The sequence below is a fragment of the Erpetoichthys calabaricus genome, chromosome 18 (assembly GCF_900747795.2).
Source record: "Erpetoichthys calabaricus chromosome 18, fErpCal1.3, whole genome shotgun sequence".
Classification (NCBI taxonomy): Eukaryota; Metazoa; Chordata; class Cladistia; order Polypteriformes; family Polypteridae; genus Erpetoichthys; species Erpetoichthys calabaricus.
This window is the reverse complement of record NC_041411.2, coordinates 74,076,441-74,095,789: the sequence shown is the minus strand read 5'-3', so window position 1 is coordinate 74,095,789 and position 19,349 is coordinate 74,076,441. Positions and strand designations below refer to the sequence as shown.

At 36.9% G+C, this 19,349-nt stretch overlaps 1 protein-coding gene across 1 annotated transcript; it reads right to left on the bottom strand.

The window, feature by feature from the left end:
* Window positions 1-3,981: 3,981 nt before the first annotated feature.
* pdhb (pyruvate dehydrogenase E1 subunit beta) lies at window positions 3,982-19,337 on the bottom strand. The gene is made up of 10 exons (XM_028825060.2): window positions 19,192-19,337; window positions 19,045-19,104; window positions 15,335-15,442; window positions 14,945-15,007; window positions 13,692-13,727; window positions 11,136-11,421; window positions 6,228-6,338; window positions 5,493-5,584; window positions 4,535-4,676; window positions 3,982-4,384 (listed from the first exon to the last, which is right to left on the bottom strand). The coding sequence occupies exons 1-10, from the start codon at window positions 19,225-19,227 to the stop codon at window positions 4,239-4,241; spliced, it is 1,080 nt and encodes a 359-aa protein (XP_028680893.1). The 5' UTR covers window positions 19,228-19,337; the 3' UTR covers window positions 3,982-4,238.
* Between the last annotated feature and the right edge of the window lie 12 nt (window positions 19,338-19,349).

Here is a 19,349-nt window from a genome sequence, read left to right as displayed (position 1 = left end):
ACATACATTCTAATAAGAATTTATCAAACTTAGTCATGTGGTAACAAGTCAAGTAAAATGACACCTTTCATTGACTAAAAAAAAAAAAGATTACAATATGCAAGCTTTCGAGGCAACTCAGGCCCCTTCTTCACGAGGCAGATGTAATCGAACAATAAAAGGTGTCATTTGACGTGACTTGTCACTACATTCATAATGGCTAACACGGTACAACACCCTAGTACTCCAAACTTAGTCATGTGAGTTCTGCATTGACCACAAAACACAGAAACAGGGGAACAGCAGCTCACTGCGTTAAGCTAGGAGTCCAGTCTGGCTTGGACACATCTGGGGACACCTCGCTAAAAAGCTTGGAGTGGACAGATTTGAGGAGGGGGTTCTTCCTAAAAAAGCCCCTTCAGTATCCACCAGTCTGCACTTCAAATTTTCAGGGTTGCCGTACTTTATTTCTACATCTCTGTTTCTTAAAAATAACTAGAAAGTCAGGGAGCGAGGAAAGGAAAATGAACACAAAACTTGACATTAAGAAGAAATGGAAAGCTAAGATTATTAATTGAAGAGCTCATAATGATCATCACTACAGGGCATAACAGCAGCAAACAGTGTAAAGAGAAGCATTGTGGTCTGTGTCTATACACATACAGTACATATTCTGGTATGGCATGTTAGACAGTAACATTAACTCACTTTAGTTACTCCTGTAGACCAGTGCTTTCTACTGGGTGCTACGCAGCCTATTCCAGCAGTCACTGGTTCAAGTGAGGCATGGCACCCGCTCAGAGCCTTTCAGCCACAGGTTTGTTCATTGTGAGCACAGGCACTCCCTCTAATTGTTCTCGCCCACTTTGATGCCAAACTCACTCAGAGTTGTCTCCAGATGTGTGTGTGTTTTTTTTTAATGTCTGGGTCTTAGAGACTAGGAGTCCAGTAATAAAACCAAAACTGAAGTTAGTTGGTACAAAAACCAGCAGCCATAGAGGGTCTCCTAGAACTGAGTTTGAGGACCACTGCTATAGAAGGTGCCCACACATTTCCTTAAGACTTTTTTTGTTTCACATTTGCAAAAAAAAAATTTAATTTAGTGCAGCTTAGTCTTTTAAAGAAAACTGTAAATTGCAAGAGAAGTGCTGTTTTTAATATCTGCTGAATTTGTTACTTTTAAATCCGAGGTGTACGTTAATGGTATTCTCCTCAAAAGCGGCACTTTACAATTCATTCCTTCTTACAGTGGTGTGCACAGACTGTACAATCGTGGACAAAAGTTTTGAGAATAACAAGTTTTGGTTTTCACAAAGTTTACTGCTTCAGTGCTTTTAGGTCTTTTTGTCAGATGTTTCTCTGGTGTACTGAAGTAGAATTACAAGCAGTCCAGAAGTTTCAAAGGCTTTTAGTGACAATGACATTAAGGTTAGGCGCAGAGTCCATACTCGCAGTGGTGGACCTTCTTCCTTTTTCAAGACCTCTGCACTTCACCCTGGCAGGCTGGCAATCAACTTCTGGGCCAAATCATTCTTGCATAATCAATGCTTGGAGGTTGTCACAATTGGTGGGTTTTTGTTTGCCCACCTGCCTCTTGAGGATTGACCACAAATTCTCAATGGGACTAAAAATTTTGATGTTTTGTTCCCAGAGCCACTTAGTTCTTACTTTTGCCTTATGGGCCGGTTGTCCATCATGCTGGAAAAGGCATTGTTGGAAAGCAAACTTTTCTTGGATTGTTGGAAGAAGTTGCTCTCGAAGTTTTGGTCCCATTCGTTATTCATGGCTCAGGATGGGGGGGCACCACCAGTGCAGAGCTTGCTCAGGAATGGCAGCAGGCAGGTGGGAGTGAGGCAAATACTTTTGGAGGATGGCCTGGTGGGTGTTAAGAAGGGCAGCAAAGAAGCCAAGAAAAACATCAGGGACAGACTGATATTCTGCAAAAGGTACAGGGATTGGACTGCTGGGGTCAAATAGTTTTTTCTGAATCCTCATTCCAATTCTTTGGGGGGCATCCAGAAAAAAAGATTGCCCAGAGAAGGTGAGCAGTGCTACCATCAGTACTGTGTCAGGCCAACAGTAAAGGATCCTGAGACCATTCATGTCACATGGGGTTGCTTCTCAGCTAAGGCAGTGGGCTCACTCAAAATTTGGCCCAAGAACACAGCCATGAAGAAAGAATTTGACCAAAACATCCTCTGAGAGCAACTTCTCCCTACCATCCAAGAACAGTTTGGTGACCAACAATGCCTTGTCCAGCATGATGGAGCACCGGGTCATAAGGCAAAAGTAAGAACTAAGTGGTTCAGGGAACAAAACATCAAAATTTTGGGTCCATGACCAGAAAACTCCCCAGAACTTAATCCCATTGAGAACGTGTGGTAAACAAAAAGAATGGGCTGCCATCAGTCAGGATTTGGCCCACAAGCTGATTGACAGCCTGCCAGGGCAAATTGCAGAGGCCTTGAAAAAAAATGAAAGGGCCAACATTGCAAATATGGACTCTGCATAAATTTAATGGAATTGTCAATAAAAGCCTTTGAAACTTCTGAAATGCTTGTAATTCTACTTCAGTATACCAGAGAAACATCTGACAAAAAGATCTAAAAACACTGAAGCAGCAAACTTTGTGAAAACTAACACTTGGGTCATTCTCAACACTTTTGGCCACAACTGTAGATTTACATGATGATTCTGGGGGCAACAAAAAAAAAACCCCCACACTCACTTATCTCCTTAGGTGCTTTAACATTACTGATATACAGAGCTGTTCACTTAGAAAGACCAGATCTGTAACCGGGAAATGTTACAGCAGTTTTGTGATTAGTAAGAACACTGTGGAACAGTCGACAAGGGTGGAGAAGGTTAAGGTAGAAGTGGTATAAAAATCTGATATTAGGGCGGACCTTTCCAGTTCACCTTTTTAACATGTAAAGGATGGTCATGACTGTACCAAGTAATAACAACAACAACAATAATTCTTTGCATTTATATAGCGCTCAGCAATTGCAGGTTAAGGGCCTTGCTCAAGGGCCCCACAGCGCAGAGTCTCTTTTTGGTATTTACGGGATTCGAACTGGCAACCTTCCGATTGCCAATGCAGATCCCTAGCCTCAGAGCCACCACTCTGCTGAACTTCACATCCAGACGGAGCAATGTAGTTTTCTCCCTCAAGTAAACCTTTGATTGCCCGAATGTTTCAGAGGTTATGACAGCCCTGTTAAATCTAGTTGCACATCCAAGATTATGCGACTTCAGGGCCTGCGCGACATTCAGGACCCACACTCCAACAGTGAGCAGTTTTGGCATACCATACGTTTCAGTGATGTCCTCTAACAACATGATGCAAAGTTCAAAATTATTAGTACAGTGGATCTTAGCTGTTACTTTAAAACAATCTCTTCAACAAGAACACACTAACTTAAGGGCAAATTTCACACAAGCATTAGTTTTTTTTTTTTTTTAAAGAACTATGGCTACATGCAATAAGGTACCAAGTAGTGTGGTAGAAAGGACTTTTGGTGAAATTATGTGGACAGGAGCGGTGAGATTTGTTAAGGCTGAACAACATCATTTTGCAAACTGTTCTAAACAAGTAATGATTTTCTTTCATTTTTACATCCCTCCCTTCTGAATCTGAAAAATAAAAATGCATGAAGGTATATACACCTTTTTACTATGAGCAAGCAATAGAAACTAAGCAGCAGTAACTGTTAAATACAGCTTCAGTTAACAATACAATTTCCACAGCAAATGGAATATATTGCACGTTTGTGAAAAACCTTTTGACTATATATATATATATATATATATATATATATATATATATATATATATATATATATATATATATATATATATATATATATATATATATATATATATATATATATATATATAAAAAATGACCCCCAACTTATCCTGAATCCCAACTACAAAAGGCCTATCAACAGTCATGAACTTTGTAAAAGCAGAAGAGAAAGCCATGCAGTGCTGCATCAGTACAACACAGTTTAACAGTTTATTTGTTTTCATGCAGCATCAGAGACCATAAATAACAAGGGTTTAAGGAGATAAAACCGATCTGGTACAAATTGTGCGCGCTGTATTTTGAAAGTGCTTAGCACCAGCTAAAATTGTCCCAGAAAAACACCATAATGGAAGTAAGTTTCCTAGAATTTGAATGAGTCCAAGGGCATGAGATATGTATCAGTAATCTAAGAGAAAACAAACAGGCTGCACGTCAGTTAATACTGGACTTAGATGTTCAATGTCTTTTTCACAGAAAATATGATATCTTTAATCTGGGGTATACTGTTGTCCTCCAGAATCTTGGCATAAGGCATTGGAATATCAGCTCCTGTGACTCGAACCACTGGAGCATCCAAAAAGTTAAATGCTGGACCTAAAATAAATAAAAATTTGGATTTGCATTAAAATGTGGAGAGCATTTGGGGATGGTAGTGTTTAAACTACCCAGAATAACAGTCATGTATCAACTACAAATTTAAAAATACTGTTTTATGAACTTGATCCGATCTTACTAAACACATACCTTCCATGATTCTGGCACAAATCTCAGCTCCAACACCAAACTGAGGCCATCCACCCTCTACGGTCACCAGGTGGCTGGTCTTCATTACACTCTTCTCAATCGTTTCAATATCCATTGGCCGAACAGTTCGCAAGTTGATTACCTAAAGAAAAGAAGAAGTCAAGCATGTGCACCGATAAGCCCCTTGTAAACACATAGCTTGCTCTGCATCATTGACTGTACAAGTTATTCTTGTAACAGTAGTTTTTTTGTTTTTTTTAAACCGTGTATTTACCCAATATCCACAAAATAAAATGGCACTGTAACTGTGATCATGCCAACATGAAAAATAAATATTTCACAGACACTATATACAAATTATTTTGAAATAAATACAAAGACTTCCACAGCAGTAAGTGGAAAATATCTGAAGATTCTGAACTAAGGTGGCAGTGGCAGCACTGCCTCGTAACAAGGAGACCAGAATTCCTATCACATGTACTCCTCCTGCATGGGTTTCCTTCAGGTGATGGAGTTTTCCTCCTACAGTCCAAAGACAGGCAGGTTAGGTGTACTGGCATTGATAAATTGGCTCTAGTGTCTGCATTGGACTGGCACTCTTGCCCATGGATTGTTCCTGCCTTGCACCTGAAGTTTCCTAGGATGAGCTCCAGTTTCACCACAATCCTGCTCAGGATAAGCAGGTTTAACAAGGAATGGATGGATTTTGATAATATTTTTAACTTAGAATTACTTTAAGTAAACATTAACTTCATGGGAAAACAACAAGCTAATAGGTAATAAAGTAGAAGGAGTTAACACCGTTATTATGGTCTCCTTGTTCACTGCAAAAATTTTAGGATCATAAAAAATGAAATTTTGTAGATGATGTAATTTATGTTTTATGGTCTTGAAAAACTTAAATGATTTTGCATATTGGATACATCTGTTTCTCCTGTGAATATGGCATGTGACCTACCTCACACTCAATGCCTTCTTTTGCTAAAACACCAGCCGCTTCAACGCAGTGTCCTACAAACCTTGAATGGGAAACCAGGGTAATGTGACTTCCTATGTAAAAAGGAAAAGGGTGACAGTGGTTTTCTTTGTAAATTATACCATGACATCTTCATTAAGTACAAAATAAAATAATTTAAGTTAAAACTACAGTTAATGTGCTAATAAGGAAGATTAATCACTACTGGTCAAATATTTAAGGAAACAATACTTTTCTAGGGCATGTAACAGCAGCAGCTTGGTTTCTATTTTGGAGCAACATTTAATATAGGCTGAGTATCCAAAAATCCTGGGACCAAAAATATTTAAGATAATTTTTGGATTTTGGAATATTTGCATAATATTATAAATATATTATATAATATATCCTGGAGATACTGTTGAACAAATGGAGCAATGCAGCCAAACCAGCTAAATCATGACTCGCATGTATAATTCATATCGCTTAGCCTTTATTATAATGTGCATTGACATGACAAACGTATTAAACCTCAAAAGTGCTAGCAGATTCTATTTTGGTTTCCTTGTAAGGGAGCCAATGCTGCGTATTTGCACTGAAGAACCAAAATGCATGTAAGCAACTTTCAATGGAACTTTCAGCTTGATAAACCTGACCCTGGGTGTGGAACTTCCCACTTGTATTTTTTTTATTTTTTTAACATACCTTTCAATGCCAAAGAAGAACATCCTCACTAACCTTGTCGTTCTATTTTTGCTTTTCCAATAGGAATAGTGAAATCTTTTGATTGAGCTTCTTCTGATAATTCAAAGGGAACACCATACATCAACTCGTTTTCAAGAAACACAACTGAGGATGAAGAGAAAGGAAAAAAAAAAAAAACACAAAACAAGTTAAATACATGCTTGCCGTCACCACTTTATATACTATTCACTGAACCAAGGAATAGAATAGGCTTACTTAGCATGAAAACCATCATGATATGAGTCACAATCAAAAATATCATTTCAAAATGGACAGTCAAGAGGACAATGAGATGAATGCATTTACAAAAAAAAAAAAAAATATTACATTGAAACTTTGACTACAGTTAGAAGCAATTTAAATAAACTCTACATAGTGAAGCAGACATCACACTTGCGGAACAAATAAAAAGCACGAAGTTCCTCTTAGTTTGCCTCTTTAGATGCCGCTATGGAGGAGATGTTTTAAACAACTTCAGCTTTTTCAATCTTCCAGAGGTTACTCACAGCCTCCGAGGTATGAACAACATACAGGTGATGAATGTACGTAAGCAAAGAACACAATGTAGCACAAACTGAGGTAAAAGTTTTTTGTTTTTTTTTTAAATAAAGTTTACAACAAATAAGGCAAATCTAGTCAGAAGTGATTTGCTCTGAAGATCTCAAATATCACTTGATCGTTAAAACAGCTGTTCCCACGTTACTGCATGACATGTGCAAGAAGAATGCTGACCTAATGTGGTGACTTAACTGGTCTTTTTTTTGACTGGATCCTGACACTCACTATTAGGCAGCCCAGACATAAAATTTTGTTCCCCGAACATACTTTATATTGATTGACCATCTTAACCTGAAGTACAGATAATCCTCACTTTTACAACATATGACATTTAGGATGTTTTTAGGGGTTGTGAACAAACAAAGCTCTTTAAATCCTGCAGAAAAACCATTAAAGTTAATGGCAGGTCAACACTGACCCAAAGGACATGGCAGTTTTCAAAATGTCCAGCAGCTGTACAAAAATGTGACATTTGAAAACTTTTGTACTTTTTTGTAAAGTTAGGGCACCTTGCAAAAAGAATTTGCATTTCAGAGCTGATAAGATGACATTTAGGATGTTTTATGGGTGCTGAACCAAAGAAATTGATTTTGTACTGTATTTAAAAGGATTAAACCAACTGTACGTCAAAACTTACCCAAAAGATATGGCAAGGTAAATATGTTTTAAAAGATGCACAAATTATAGGATTTTTAATTTTTGTTACTTTTCATTAACATGAGGAAATGCAGGAAAAAAAAAAAAAAGTCAAAGCTTTCACCCTGGACAGATGATTAGGATGCTTTCACTGATGTCAAACACAAAAAATAGATACAAAGATAGTGTTAAAGTTAAAATCTATTTTCTTATCTTTCATACCAAACATTATTTGTGTGTATATATTACTGTACAGCAGTCTGTGGCAATTCTATGCTGAACTAGAAAGCATGGTTTAAATGCACAGTGGATATAAAAATTCACACCCCCCCCCCCGTTCAAATGATATGTTTTGTAAAGTAAATAAAATTACACCAAGATAATCCATGTCAGAACATTTTCCACCTTTATTTTTAAATTGCAACTTATACAAAGAAGATGAAAACAATTCAGAAAGCATTTAGTGAAAAAAATAAAACAAACCTACAAAAACCTGGTTGCATAAGTGTGCCTATTATATTTAAAGTCATGGCTATGTTCATAATTAACCAACCACATCCAATCTCATGTTAAATAGTTAATAAGTATACACCTGCAATTAATTAAATGCAACTTTGATTGAGCTCAGATAAAGTTTGGCTGTTCCTGTGCGATTATCCTGACATCTTTTTGGCTCCATCATACTGTAAAAGCCATGGTATACAAAGAGCTTTCAAAACATGAACATAGTTGAAAGGTATCGATCAGGGGAGGAGTTCAAAAAAATATCCAAGGCACTAAATATATGACAGAGCACAGCAAGGACAATCCTTAACAAGAGCAGAAAACAGGGCACAACATCCACAGATTTCACCATTGTTCACTACATACTTTTCAACAACTTGTTCCCAGAAATGTATTCTCACTTGGTCTAATGAGAAGAAGGATGAACTTTTTGTCCTTAACTCCAAAAAGGTATGTTTGGCACAAAAACAACACTGTACATCACCAATAGCACAACATACTCATGGCGAAACATGGTGGTGGCAACATCATGCTTTGGGGCTGCATTTGTTCAGCCAGAACTGGGTCTTTAGTCAAAGTAGAGGAAAACACAAGTACTCCAAATACCAATCAATTTTGGCACAAAACCTTCAGGTGTCTTCTAGAAAGAAGACGACGAAGAGGAATTTTACCTTTCAGCATGAAAATGATCCAAAGCATACATCCAAATAAACAAAAAGAATGCCTTCACCAAAAAAATTAACATTGTGAAATGGCTTATCCAGAGCCCAGACCTGACTTGAAATGAAAATCTATGGGGGTGATCTGAAGAGGGCTGCACACAGAAGATGCCCAAGCAGCTTAATTGATCTAGAACAATTCTGCAAAGAAGATTGGAGAAATATTGCCAAGTGAAGATGGGCCAAGCAGACTGAAAATTACCCAGCAAAGTAGTAGTTTAGGGGGGTGCACACATTTGCAACCAGACTTAAGTTAATGATTTTTTTCTCCCATAAATGGTTTCGGATTTATTCTCACCATCTTTATATGGGTTTAAATTTCACAATAGAGGTGGAAAAAGTTTTGACATGATTTAGTTTTATTTTTTTTACTTCACAAAAACCTGCCATTTTAACAGGGGCATGTACACTCTTATCTACTGTAAGACCAAAAACTGACCCGATCTCTAAAGGGTTTAGAAAGCCAGAGACAAGCAGAGACTTCAAAAATTAATTGAGCAACACTTTAAGTTTATGATTAAGAAATAACCGTCATACATTTGTGAGCAATTCCCTTACACTCTTTCCATTTAACTCTAATTGCTTCTTTCAAGCCATGCCAGCACAGTGTTAAATGTGAGCATGCACAGGCTCATGGAAAGGACAATAAAAGTGTGACCTTTGAAACAGGGAATCAAAAAATCCAGCATTTTTCATTCAATAATTTAGTGAAGGGGTTAATGGAACATTTTCAACCTCGATTAAAGCTTTCTTCAGTGTCCACAACAGAGGTCACCTATAAATGGGATTCAGCAACCCACCTGAAGTCACATTAGCATTTTACTGCATTGTTTATAAATGCATTTATGAGATACGCACTGTACACAAGTATTGGAGATTTGGCCTAAGGCATCATAGTTTTAAGTTCCTTGTAAGCAGCAATTGAACAATTTAAAATCTCCTTAGCGTTAGACCCAAGCGTCACTCAGGCTTGTAAAAACAGTGCTAAAAAGGTGTTAGTCCTGAGTGTCACTTAGGCAACAGTACAGACACATCTCACATATGACCCAAGTTTTCCTCGGACTGTAGAAGTGCCAACACAGCATTAGTGCCAAGGGTTATTCGGGCAACAGAACTGTAGGTGACACTCACAAATGTGCAGTTCATTTATTATTATTTGTATCATTATTAAACTTTTTACAGTTATGACTTTGTACTTTAAGTGTTTTGCACATTTTACAGCAGAAAGATGAGAATTAATAAAAATGTTATTTTTCAGGCTAAAAAAATTGCAACACTTTTTACGTTTTTTTTTTTGAGAAAAAAATGTAACATTAAGGAGGTTACTGTAAACAGAGTTTCCTACGCAAAATATCCATTGCCTTCCACTGGAGAAATGTTCAAGAAAGGAGTTTACTTGTTGCCCAGTATACACTTACGTATCTGTTCAAAACAACTCTTCAGGTTGCAATTTATTGTGGCACAGAAATGAACGAACAACTAAAGTAATGATATGAAAATGAAGTGTAGACTTAACTACACAACACATGCACGGCAGTAAACAGAGCAGAATATTTAAGTTTAAAAAGTTGTTTTATCATGTTAGGGTCCTAGGGGGACCATATTCTCCCTTTTAGACTATTATGTAGGCCTGAACGGAATGACCCAAATCCTAATTATAGTCCTCATATATGTTTCCACTCCCTTTTATATCTACAACCACAGGCAAAAATATAAATTATGAAATCAGGCAGGTGAAAAGGTTTACACTTTTCTTTATGAATAGATTAAGTTAAGGTTTCTAACTGTGCCCAAAATATAGGCAGAGTAAAATGAGTTTGACAGACTAAAAATACCACTACATACTAGATAATAAGCAGTTCATCTTGCAAAAAGTCTTAAACATTTAATATGCTTACACTACCAGGTATGTTGTTTGGTCTCTGGTCCAGCACAGTCTATTCTCAAGTACGACCTCTGTATGGACTGAATTTTAAACATTCATTCATTCTTTCATTTTTTAAAATAGCTTATACATAGCAAGCTCATTGGGAAGCCAGAACCTATCCCAGCAAGCAGCATGCACTCAGCAGGAACAATCCCTGGACATAACGTAAGCCCATCATAGTTACAACACAAACATCAGGTGCTAATTTAGCTTTGCCAATTCACCTAATCTGCAAGTCTTTGGACTGTAGAAGTAAAACAAAGCACCTGGAGGAAAGCTACAGGGACACTGGAAGAGCATGCAAACTTCACACAAGGAGCACCCAGGACCTGAAACTTGGTTGTGAGGCTGCAGCACTACCACTGTACCACCATGCCACCTAAAATGTTAAACATGATTTGTAAAATTCTTAAATAATGCTGATCAACCTGTGTACCAGATTTTTCTTATCTGCTTCTCCCTCTGACATCATCTACTAGTACAGTGTATACTATAATTAGTTTCCATCTAACAATTAAGTTATGTTCACTCACAAGCAGAACACAAATGAAGTCTTACCTGGATTGTCATCCCGAATGGCAGATTTTAATAACCCTTTAGCATCTTCTGAGCTCCATGGACTAACCACCTTCAGGCCTGGACAGTGGCTATACCAGGCTGCAAAACACTGTGAATGCTGTGCTGCTACCCCAGCAGAAGCACCATTTGGCCCTCTAAACACAATAGGAACAGACTGTAGACCTGCAGACATGTAGTAAGTCTTAGCAGCTGAATTAATAACCTGGTCGATTGCTTGCATGGAGAAATTGAAGGTCATGAATTCACAAATCGGCCTCAAACCAGCCTGACAAAAACAATAAGTTAAAGAAACATGAATATACATCACACACAATAGTTTACTTTATAAAGCACACTTAAAACAACCAACACTGTCCAAAATGCTGTGTATTAAAATGCATAAGGTAGAAAGACCTACTTCCTAAGTCAGGATAAAGTTAAAGAAAGGACATAACACAGTAAACATAAGCATAATAAAAAAATTAATTAAAAAAAAAAAATCAACAATCTACCATAGATAGATGTCTTTAACACACAAGCAGAAAATACACAATACTAAGCATAATCTGCAGTAAAACCAGAAGATCCTTCTGTTTAAAATTCTTCTCATTCTTCTTTGAAGGCTTTTGGCTCCTATAAACATATGTGTGATTAATTTAGTTAAACTGCGCCCTGTGTTGGCTGGGATTGGCTCCAGCAGACCCCCCGTGACCTGTAGTTAGGATACAGTGGGTTGGATAATGGATGGATGGCTAGATCCAATCAATAAATAAGTATTAAAAATCCACACAGAATGAAAAAAAAAAGTTGTGACATTTGCAAAGTATTTTAGTACTATCTAAAATTATGTGCTCAGAATTTTATAGAAACAGTTTTCACTACTAAACCAGTGTGATCAAAAACAATTATTAAGGAAACCAAACTGCAGGCAGACACTATTGAAATGTTTTAGTTTTTGCAGATATCCAGCAGTAACAACAGACACTACTTTTCCATTAAGAACCAAGGCCTGCATGACTGGTTCACTGTGCTGGTGCTCACTGCGACTGTCCTATACTGTTTTTTAAATTTCATTTTCTCCTTCATTATATAACAACTGTCTTACAATCAAACAGGAAATGAAATACAGCTTACCCCATAAAACCCTAAGTAACAGAGAAGGTGATACACAAAATACCAGTTTTTCACAGGGTTATGATTTGCAATAAAGGGGACTGCAGGCAACCAATGAATTAGACAGTTCTGGTTAAGGCAGCATCATTGGTTTAGTTTCTTGTCAATCAAACAAAGCAACAGTTAAGAAATGCAAAATCTTAACATAAAAGAATATTCTATAAATCATCAAATTTTTGCCTGATCCAAAACACAGAACATTAAGAGATCTTCTACAAAGAAGCAGCATACTCTTCTTAGAGCTGTAGCAGATGTATTCAAACTGCTTTATAATAACTATAGAAATTAAGTGGACTTTATTATTTTGACGTACCCATTTTCATCAAAATGGTAATGGTGCTATTATTCCTACAGAACATCTTAAGTGAATGCTTCTCAACAAAACATCAGATCTATGTATTCTACCAGATTTTCCAACTTCATTGCAGAGTAGAAAGCCCAGAAAGGTCCTGGGTGATCGGTTATATCTAAGAACAGATGTATTTTGTCTTTCCTCTCAGGGGGAAAAAATGACCAGGAGCTGGCGGATTTTGCCAGATGATTCTGGCCTATGTACAACAATAACAACCAAGTCAGTACTGAAGGACTGCAGAATAACATTGTTAGATGTTTGTGTTACTGTGACATGGATATGTACAAGCTGTTACTCTGTGTGTAGGTTTGTTTTGCTGAGGGCAAGCATAAGTAACATTTTTATTGTTACTATGACATACGGTAAAGCAACTAAGCTACATTTGGTCTATAAATGTCATTTGCCTTGCTAAGTTGTTCTCAAGCTACTGTAACTTCTAATAAAAATTATTCAGCTAAGCCATTAATTCCAAAAGTTATCTGCACCAAAATGAAAGCTTGTAGATGACTGTCCACAATATGAACAAAGAACATGATTCAAGTACAGTAAAGAATGAAACAGAGAAAATGCTATTACGTTAGTCTTGTCTGGATTAAACCTGTAGCTCAAAAGACCATTTAATTCAGCAGCAGAGCATTTAAATCCACACTAAAATTTGAAAAAATACTAGCAGAGCATTTTTCTGCCTCATGCCTAAAATATTAGGTGTTTCAATACACTTGTGATGCCATGAATTTGTACATTTTTGGTTTTGGGTTTTTTTTTTTTACCTTTTCATTACTAATAGCGTAATGTCAAATACTAAATCAGGTCAAACACTTACTAAATAATTTAATCTGTTCTACAAACCAAAAGCTTTGAACATAAGCTTTCCTATAGTGAGGGTTACCATTTCTTTTACACTGTTGCCAAGGGCTTCGGGGGGCTTGAGCTGTTCATCATTGTGACCCTCACCACTAAAAAAAGATGAAGTGCAGGAGTTCCTTTAATTGAGGCTTATGGGAGTTTATTAGGTAGAGAGGGACACTTACCATAGCAGCACCAACTGCAATTCCAGCAAAGCCCATCTTAAGAAGAAAGAAAAACAAACATTTTAAGAAAGCTGCGTATTTAATTTAAAACTAACTTGCATAAGAAAACAGGTTTGGGATTAGAGGAATGTAGCAGTTGCCCACTCTTCTTGAATCAGAATCATACTTAATCTTTTAGTACATTGTAGCTCATAACATCTTTACTAAATTTCCATTTGAATTCCTAAAATCAGCTTGCACTTTACAGGGGGCAATACTAATTTTCTTCAACAGAGTGCCACAAATATCAACATAATTTAGACAATTGTCACCAATTTGGTAAGTAAGCTATCTGAATGAAAAAAATTGTTTATTGACATTTCAAAATAAATCAGAAAGTACCTGAGTGACCTTTAAAGCAAGAGCACAATTAGTTGTTGTATATCCTCACACACAATTCAATGTCAAAAGCAACAGTACTCACTAAAAGTGGCTTTTAAATCTTCTTATGATTAAGGTAAATTTGCAGTCAAGGCTGTAGCAAAGACAAATCACTAGGAAAGGCATAATATTCAGACACCAACTGATAGTGAGTAGAAAGCTGCTAAGCAGTTACTTTAATGAGGCAAAACAAAGCAAATGTATCCAGATCGACATTCTGAAGAGCCCAAACGTTTCACTTAATGTTGTTATTTTCAACAGTTACAAACCCATGTGAACAAGATTTTCAGCATAACTAAAACTTTATGGGGTATTGTGCAAGATAAAAACTCCTCATGATTTAATTCATGTCTAGAACATACACCAAGGGACAATTCCAAATTATATATTTTAAAGAGCCCGAAAAATATGGTTAAAATTTGAAAAATAGAAAGATTGGAATGTAAATTATTTTTAAAATGGTATGTCTTCAAAATAGACACGTCACGCTTTAACATTCGTTCACCCATCCATTTTCTTGCCATTCTATCTAGTTTAGGGTCACGGGAGAGCCTGTGGTGATCCCAAATGCACTGGACAGGAGATGGTAACTAACTCTAAATGAGGTATCAAGTCTATCACAAGACAAACTGTCACACACAGACTTTCACACTTTATATAAGGAGATTTTTTCCCTCAATGTCGCAAAGATGTAATGTATGATGAGGACATCTGTGCATAAGTCTTAACTACACATTTAAACATAAAGCTTTAGTCTAACAATTGTATCAAGAAATAAAAAGTGACTATGATGAGTAAATGAGAAATTCTACCTTAATAATAAATGTCCTTACCTCTGTAATGGGAGTGTCAATAATTCTTTTGTCACCATATTTTTTCCAAAGTCCTCGACTGACCTGGCAAAATTAGATAACCTTTAGAATTATAAAGGAAAGGTAATAAGTGCTAACAACATAAGATACCCGCAACAAGAACACTAGAACACAGCTGAACACTTGTTTATAGGGCAGATTTTGCACAGATGTTAGAAAATTATTCTTCACACAAAGAACCAAAGACCAAGTAGTGTAGTGGCGATTAGGACTTTAGGGACCTCAAATCGTGACTTCATTTTATTTTAGACAATTTCAGGGAATAAGACAGACAAGCTTGCTGGGATGAATGGTCTGTTCTTGTTAGTTTTTCCAATGGTCTAATTAAAGTTCACATAAACATTGCATTACCTTATAGGCACCATCATACTGTGCAACCTCTTCACCAAGTAAAAACACCCGTTCATCTCTCTCCAGTTCCTCATCCATTGCTTGATTCAAAGCATCTCGAACTGTAACCTTTAAACAGGGCACCACAGTGCAAGAAAACAAATTAAAAACAAAAATTAGAAGTGGAGACATAATTTTAAGAATAATTCAGTATATATTTACAGTATGAGACTGAATAAATAAAGCTTAAACAGCATTATAAAAGTCAATTTGCAAAAATTAAGACATTAACAAAAATCTAAGTGCCCGGCACGCTGCTCTTTTATGAGTGATGACTATGATAAACATGTGTTCAGATAGTTGGATGATAGTGTAAAAGTGTTAAACGTGAAATGTGACATCATGACCAAACGGTACATAAGAACTGATTTTTCTTCTTCACTGAAGGATTCCTTTAACCAAGCAGGCAAACCCCTTAACCACACTCTTATTCTTACAGTATGAAAGATACTTTAGGATATACTTATCTGTATAAGTATATGCTAAAGTATCTTTCATACTGTAAGAATAACTTCTAAATCTTTTCATATTGAATTTCTAGAAAATAGTTAAGTGTTATACAAATGTGAATAGATTGTCATTCAACCATTTTGCTATAGCTGGGAGAATAAGCACTTTCAAAATTAAAGTACTCCTAAAGCTTTTACATCTTTTTCACAGCATCACTATAGAACAGCCAAGGGTTGACTCAATTGTAACTTAATTTATATATAAAATTCAAAATGGCCATGTACTGCACTTCCTAACTTTGATTTTTACTGACTGCAATTATATACAAATGCCCTGTAACATCACCTGCTCCAAACTCTTCCAACTCTATTAGCCACACAAGATTCACTCCAGAATCCTGAACCAAACAGGAATGCTATAAGAACATACATGAATTTTCTCATATATTTATTAACTTTTACTGTGAAGCTTAACAAGCAACAGCCACTGTGTGCTAACTGCAGTGAAGTATTAGCAAATGGAAGTATGAAGCCTTCCAAACTGTCAAGCCATCTGGAAACAAAGCATGCTACTCACAGAAGTAAATAGTTCAGCTTTTTAAATAAAACAATGAAAGTTATGAGGCTTCAGAAATACCATTCTAGAGTATTTGTACAGCAGGCACTTTGGGCATCATCTTCTTGCATACTGAACTGTCAGACAAAGCGCACGCAACTATAGAACTGCTTGTCTTCCCTTGTGCAACAGAGGTGTGCACTGAAATTCTAGATAAGTCAGCCGCCTGTAAACTGAAACATATTCCTCTTTGCACTTGATTTTGTCAAACTTATAAAAACTAAACAAGCCCATGTTACCCATTTAAAAAAAACAAATGGACATTAAATTTGATTCAATATTAACCTCTTTAGCATTAACAACGAGCGTGACTCCGGCTCCGAATTTTATTTATTTACAGTTAAACCCAAGTCAGACTCATGGTGACATTCAATAATAAGCTTTTACAGTGTTATGCCTGAAAAACTCTTGGGACAGTATTCTGCTGCCATCAAGTTGATAAAATACCATCATGCCACAAAAAAAATTAAAAATATTTCTATGTGTTTAAGGTAACTCATGGGCAGTACCTTCAACTAAAAATACAATGTTAAACAAACACAAAGCTGTAATGCCAGTTTTAGAACAACCTGAACCTATACTATTTGAAACTGAGAAACTGAGAATCTGATCCCCCCCCTCCACTTAGTAGATCTGTTCAAAACGTTTTTAAAACCTGGCAGGATCTTATCAATAGCAGTTTAGAATAAGCTTTTATACTGGGGAATAGGATTCTCCTCCCTCTTTTCTACTCTTAAAAGATTAACTCTGGCTGTTGGCCTTCCTCTACTTTTCTTGGGTGGGAGTTGAAGTGAATTTGGTTTTGTTAAGTTTGTATGGAATGTTACTTTTAATCATTTTTTTAAAAAATTTTATTGACTTTATTGTCATCATTCCGTACAAATAGATCAATTTTTATAAAAAATAGGACTGAAAACAAATCTACCCCCACCCCTGAGAAAGAGAGCAAGGCCAATGGAGTAAAACTTAAAGCTAGTAAAAATAAATAAATTGACGACTTTAATAGGTGGATAAAGATAAATGGAGAAGAAAAAGAAATGGGAAGTGCTTTAAGAGCTTATTCTAAAATATTATTGATTAGATCCTGCCAGGTTTTGAAAAAGTTCTGCACAGATCCTCAAAATGAGAATTTCATTTTTCCCCCCAATTTCAAATAGTATATTATAATTGTGTACAATTTGCTTTTAATAAATTTTATAAAAATTATAATAATAATAAAAAAACAACCTGAACCACTGAGCCAAGCAATAATGAAGACAAGGTGAATTGGTCATAGACATTGACACTGATAGTGAAAATAATGCATATGGCACTGTACAACCAAACTGCTGTGATATGCCTAGTGACGTGGACTGCCTGAAGGTTTACCATGCTGCAACTGGATATGTGGCAAAAAAAGCAAAAGGACCATGTGAAGCAGAAGGACAAGAAAGGCATTAGCCCCCCTAAGCACTGTTCACAATACAGTAACTGCCAATGTTCATGCCAAGGGAAATGTGGAAGTCACTAAGCCCCATGTTGTGGCAGCCAATAACACAAAGTATATTGATGATGTTCGTCAAGCACTGACATTTTATCCTCTCAAGTGTAAGCAACAGAAAAAATAAGAAAAGTGCGCAAAAAAAAAAAAAAGGCACATTTCCACTGTCCCGAGTGCAGCGTTGGGCTGTGTGTTGCTGACGGGGTTTTAAAAGATATCACACAAAGGATATGAACTAAACGTGCACCAGTACAGCAGTGGCCACTAGACATACGTTCCCTACAGTATTTAGGATGACGGTTTAATATTTACGTTTTTGTTGCACGTGATAACATTCATAAGTTTTTGACTTGTTTTTCCAGTAATAAACAGAACTCTAAAGGAGGCTTCATAATAGTGAGACAATTTATTTTTGGAGGAGTACTGTGCAAATGTAATCCATTACATACACTATATTTAAATCGTGAATATGCATTTAATGTTATTTGTTAAAGTGTGCCATTCTGGGAAACTGACGAGTAATTTACATTACAATTACCACTAATAAAAGGTCATCACACAATAAAAAGAGACATGAACAGGTCCCATGGCGAAAAATGTTGAGAACCACTGGCATAGAGGAAAACGTAATGCACTATTATTTTTTTAACATTGTAGATTATTTCTCTCTCGTTTGTTTGAGAGGTTTAACATTCACACAAACGTATGACCTGTAAACTAAAATCTATTTTCACTGTTTTAAGTACGTGCCGGTCGGAAGGTTTGCGATGACCCGTACCAAGGTGCCCGGGGGCAGCCGTTAAAGGGCTAAGGAAGCCGTACTGTTTTCTAAGCTGTGTCGTCGTGCGCGGCCTGTACACCATCACAAATTCAACGTCAGGAGGACAGCCTAGGCACTGCCCACTACCAGAGAGCCATTCATAAAAGAACAAATTGTAAGGAATTTCAGCACAGTCAGCCATTCCACAGTATCCCATTAACAATAAAATTCAATGCACAAACGTCACACACGCATATTTGATGATGCCAGTATAAAACGTCCAGCGTGCACCGACTGTCAGCACCACACACCGCACAAACCCGAGAACAACCTTCACTCTGGCAACTCTCACTTCAAGACGCTTACCTGCAAACAGGCCGGGGGCGTTCTGTGAAACTCTCTCCTAAGAAGCGCTGCACCTTTACCCTGCCAAAGAAGAAACCAAAAACATAAATATCGCATAAGATTCATAGTAGCTCCTGTTCACGTTCTCATTTAAAACACCCTCAATACCTTCCAAGCGCTCAAGAAGTTTCTCATTGCCGCCATGTTTACGCTGTCCTCTGCAAAAGCGGCAGCACCGCCCCTGTGACCCGGAAGCAGAAGACACGGGCGAGGCCAGGAGGACTGGGCGGGACTTGAGGTTGTCAACTTGCGATTGCATCGCGCCA

Excerpts from the sequence above, each read along its gene's own strand:
- pdhb (XM_028825060.2), bottom strand. The coding sequence starts at position 19,227 with ATGGCGGCAATGAGAAACTTCTTGAGCGCTTGGAAG. Across the intron at positions 11,422-13,691 it reads TTGCAGTTGGTGCTGCTATG|GCTGGTTTGAGGCCGATTTG; the intron begins GTAAGTGTCCCT and ends TGTTTTTGTCAG. Across the intron at positions 5,585-6,227 it reads AGCAAAAATAGAACGACAAG|GAAGTCACATTACCCTGGTT; the intron begins GTTAGTGAGGAT and ends CTTTTTACATAG.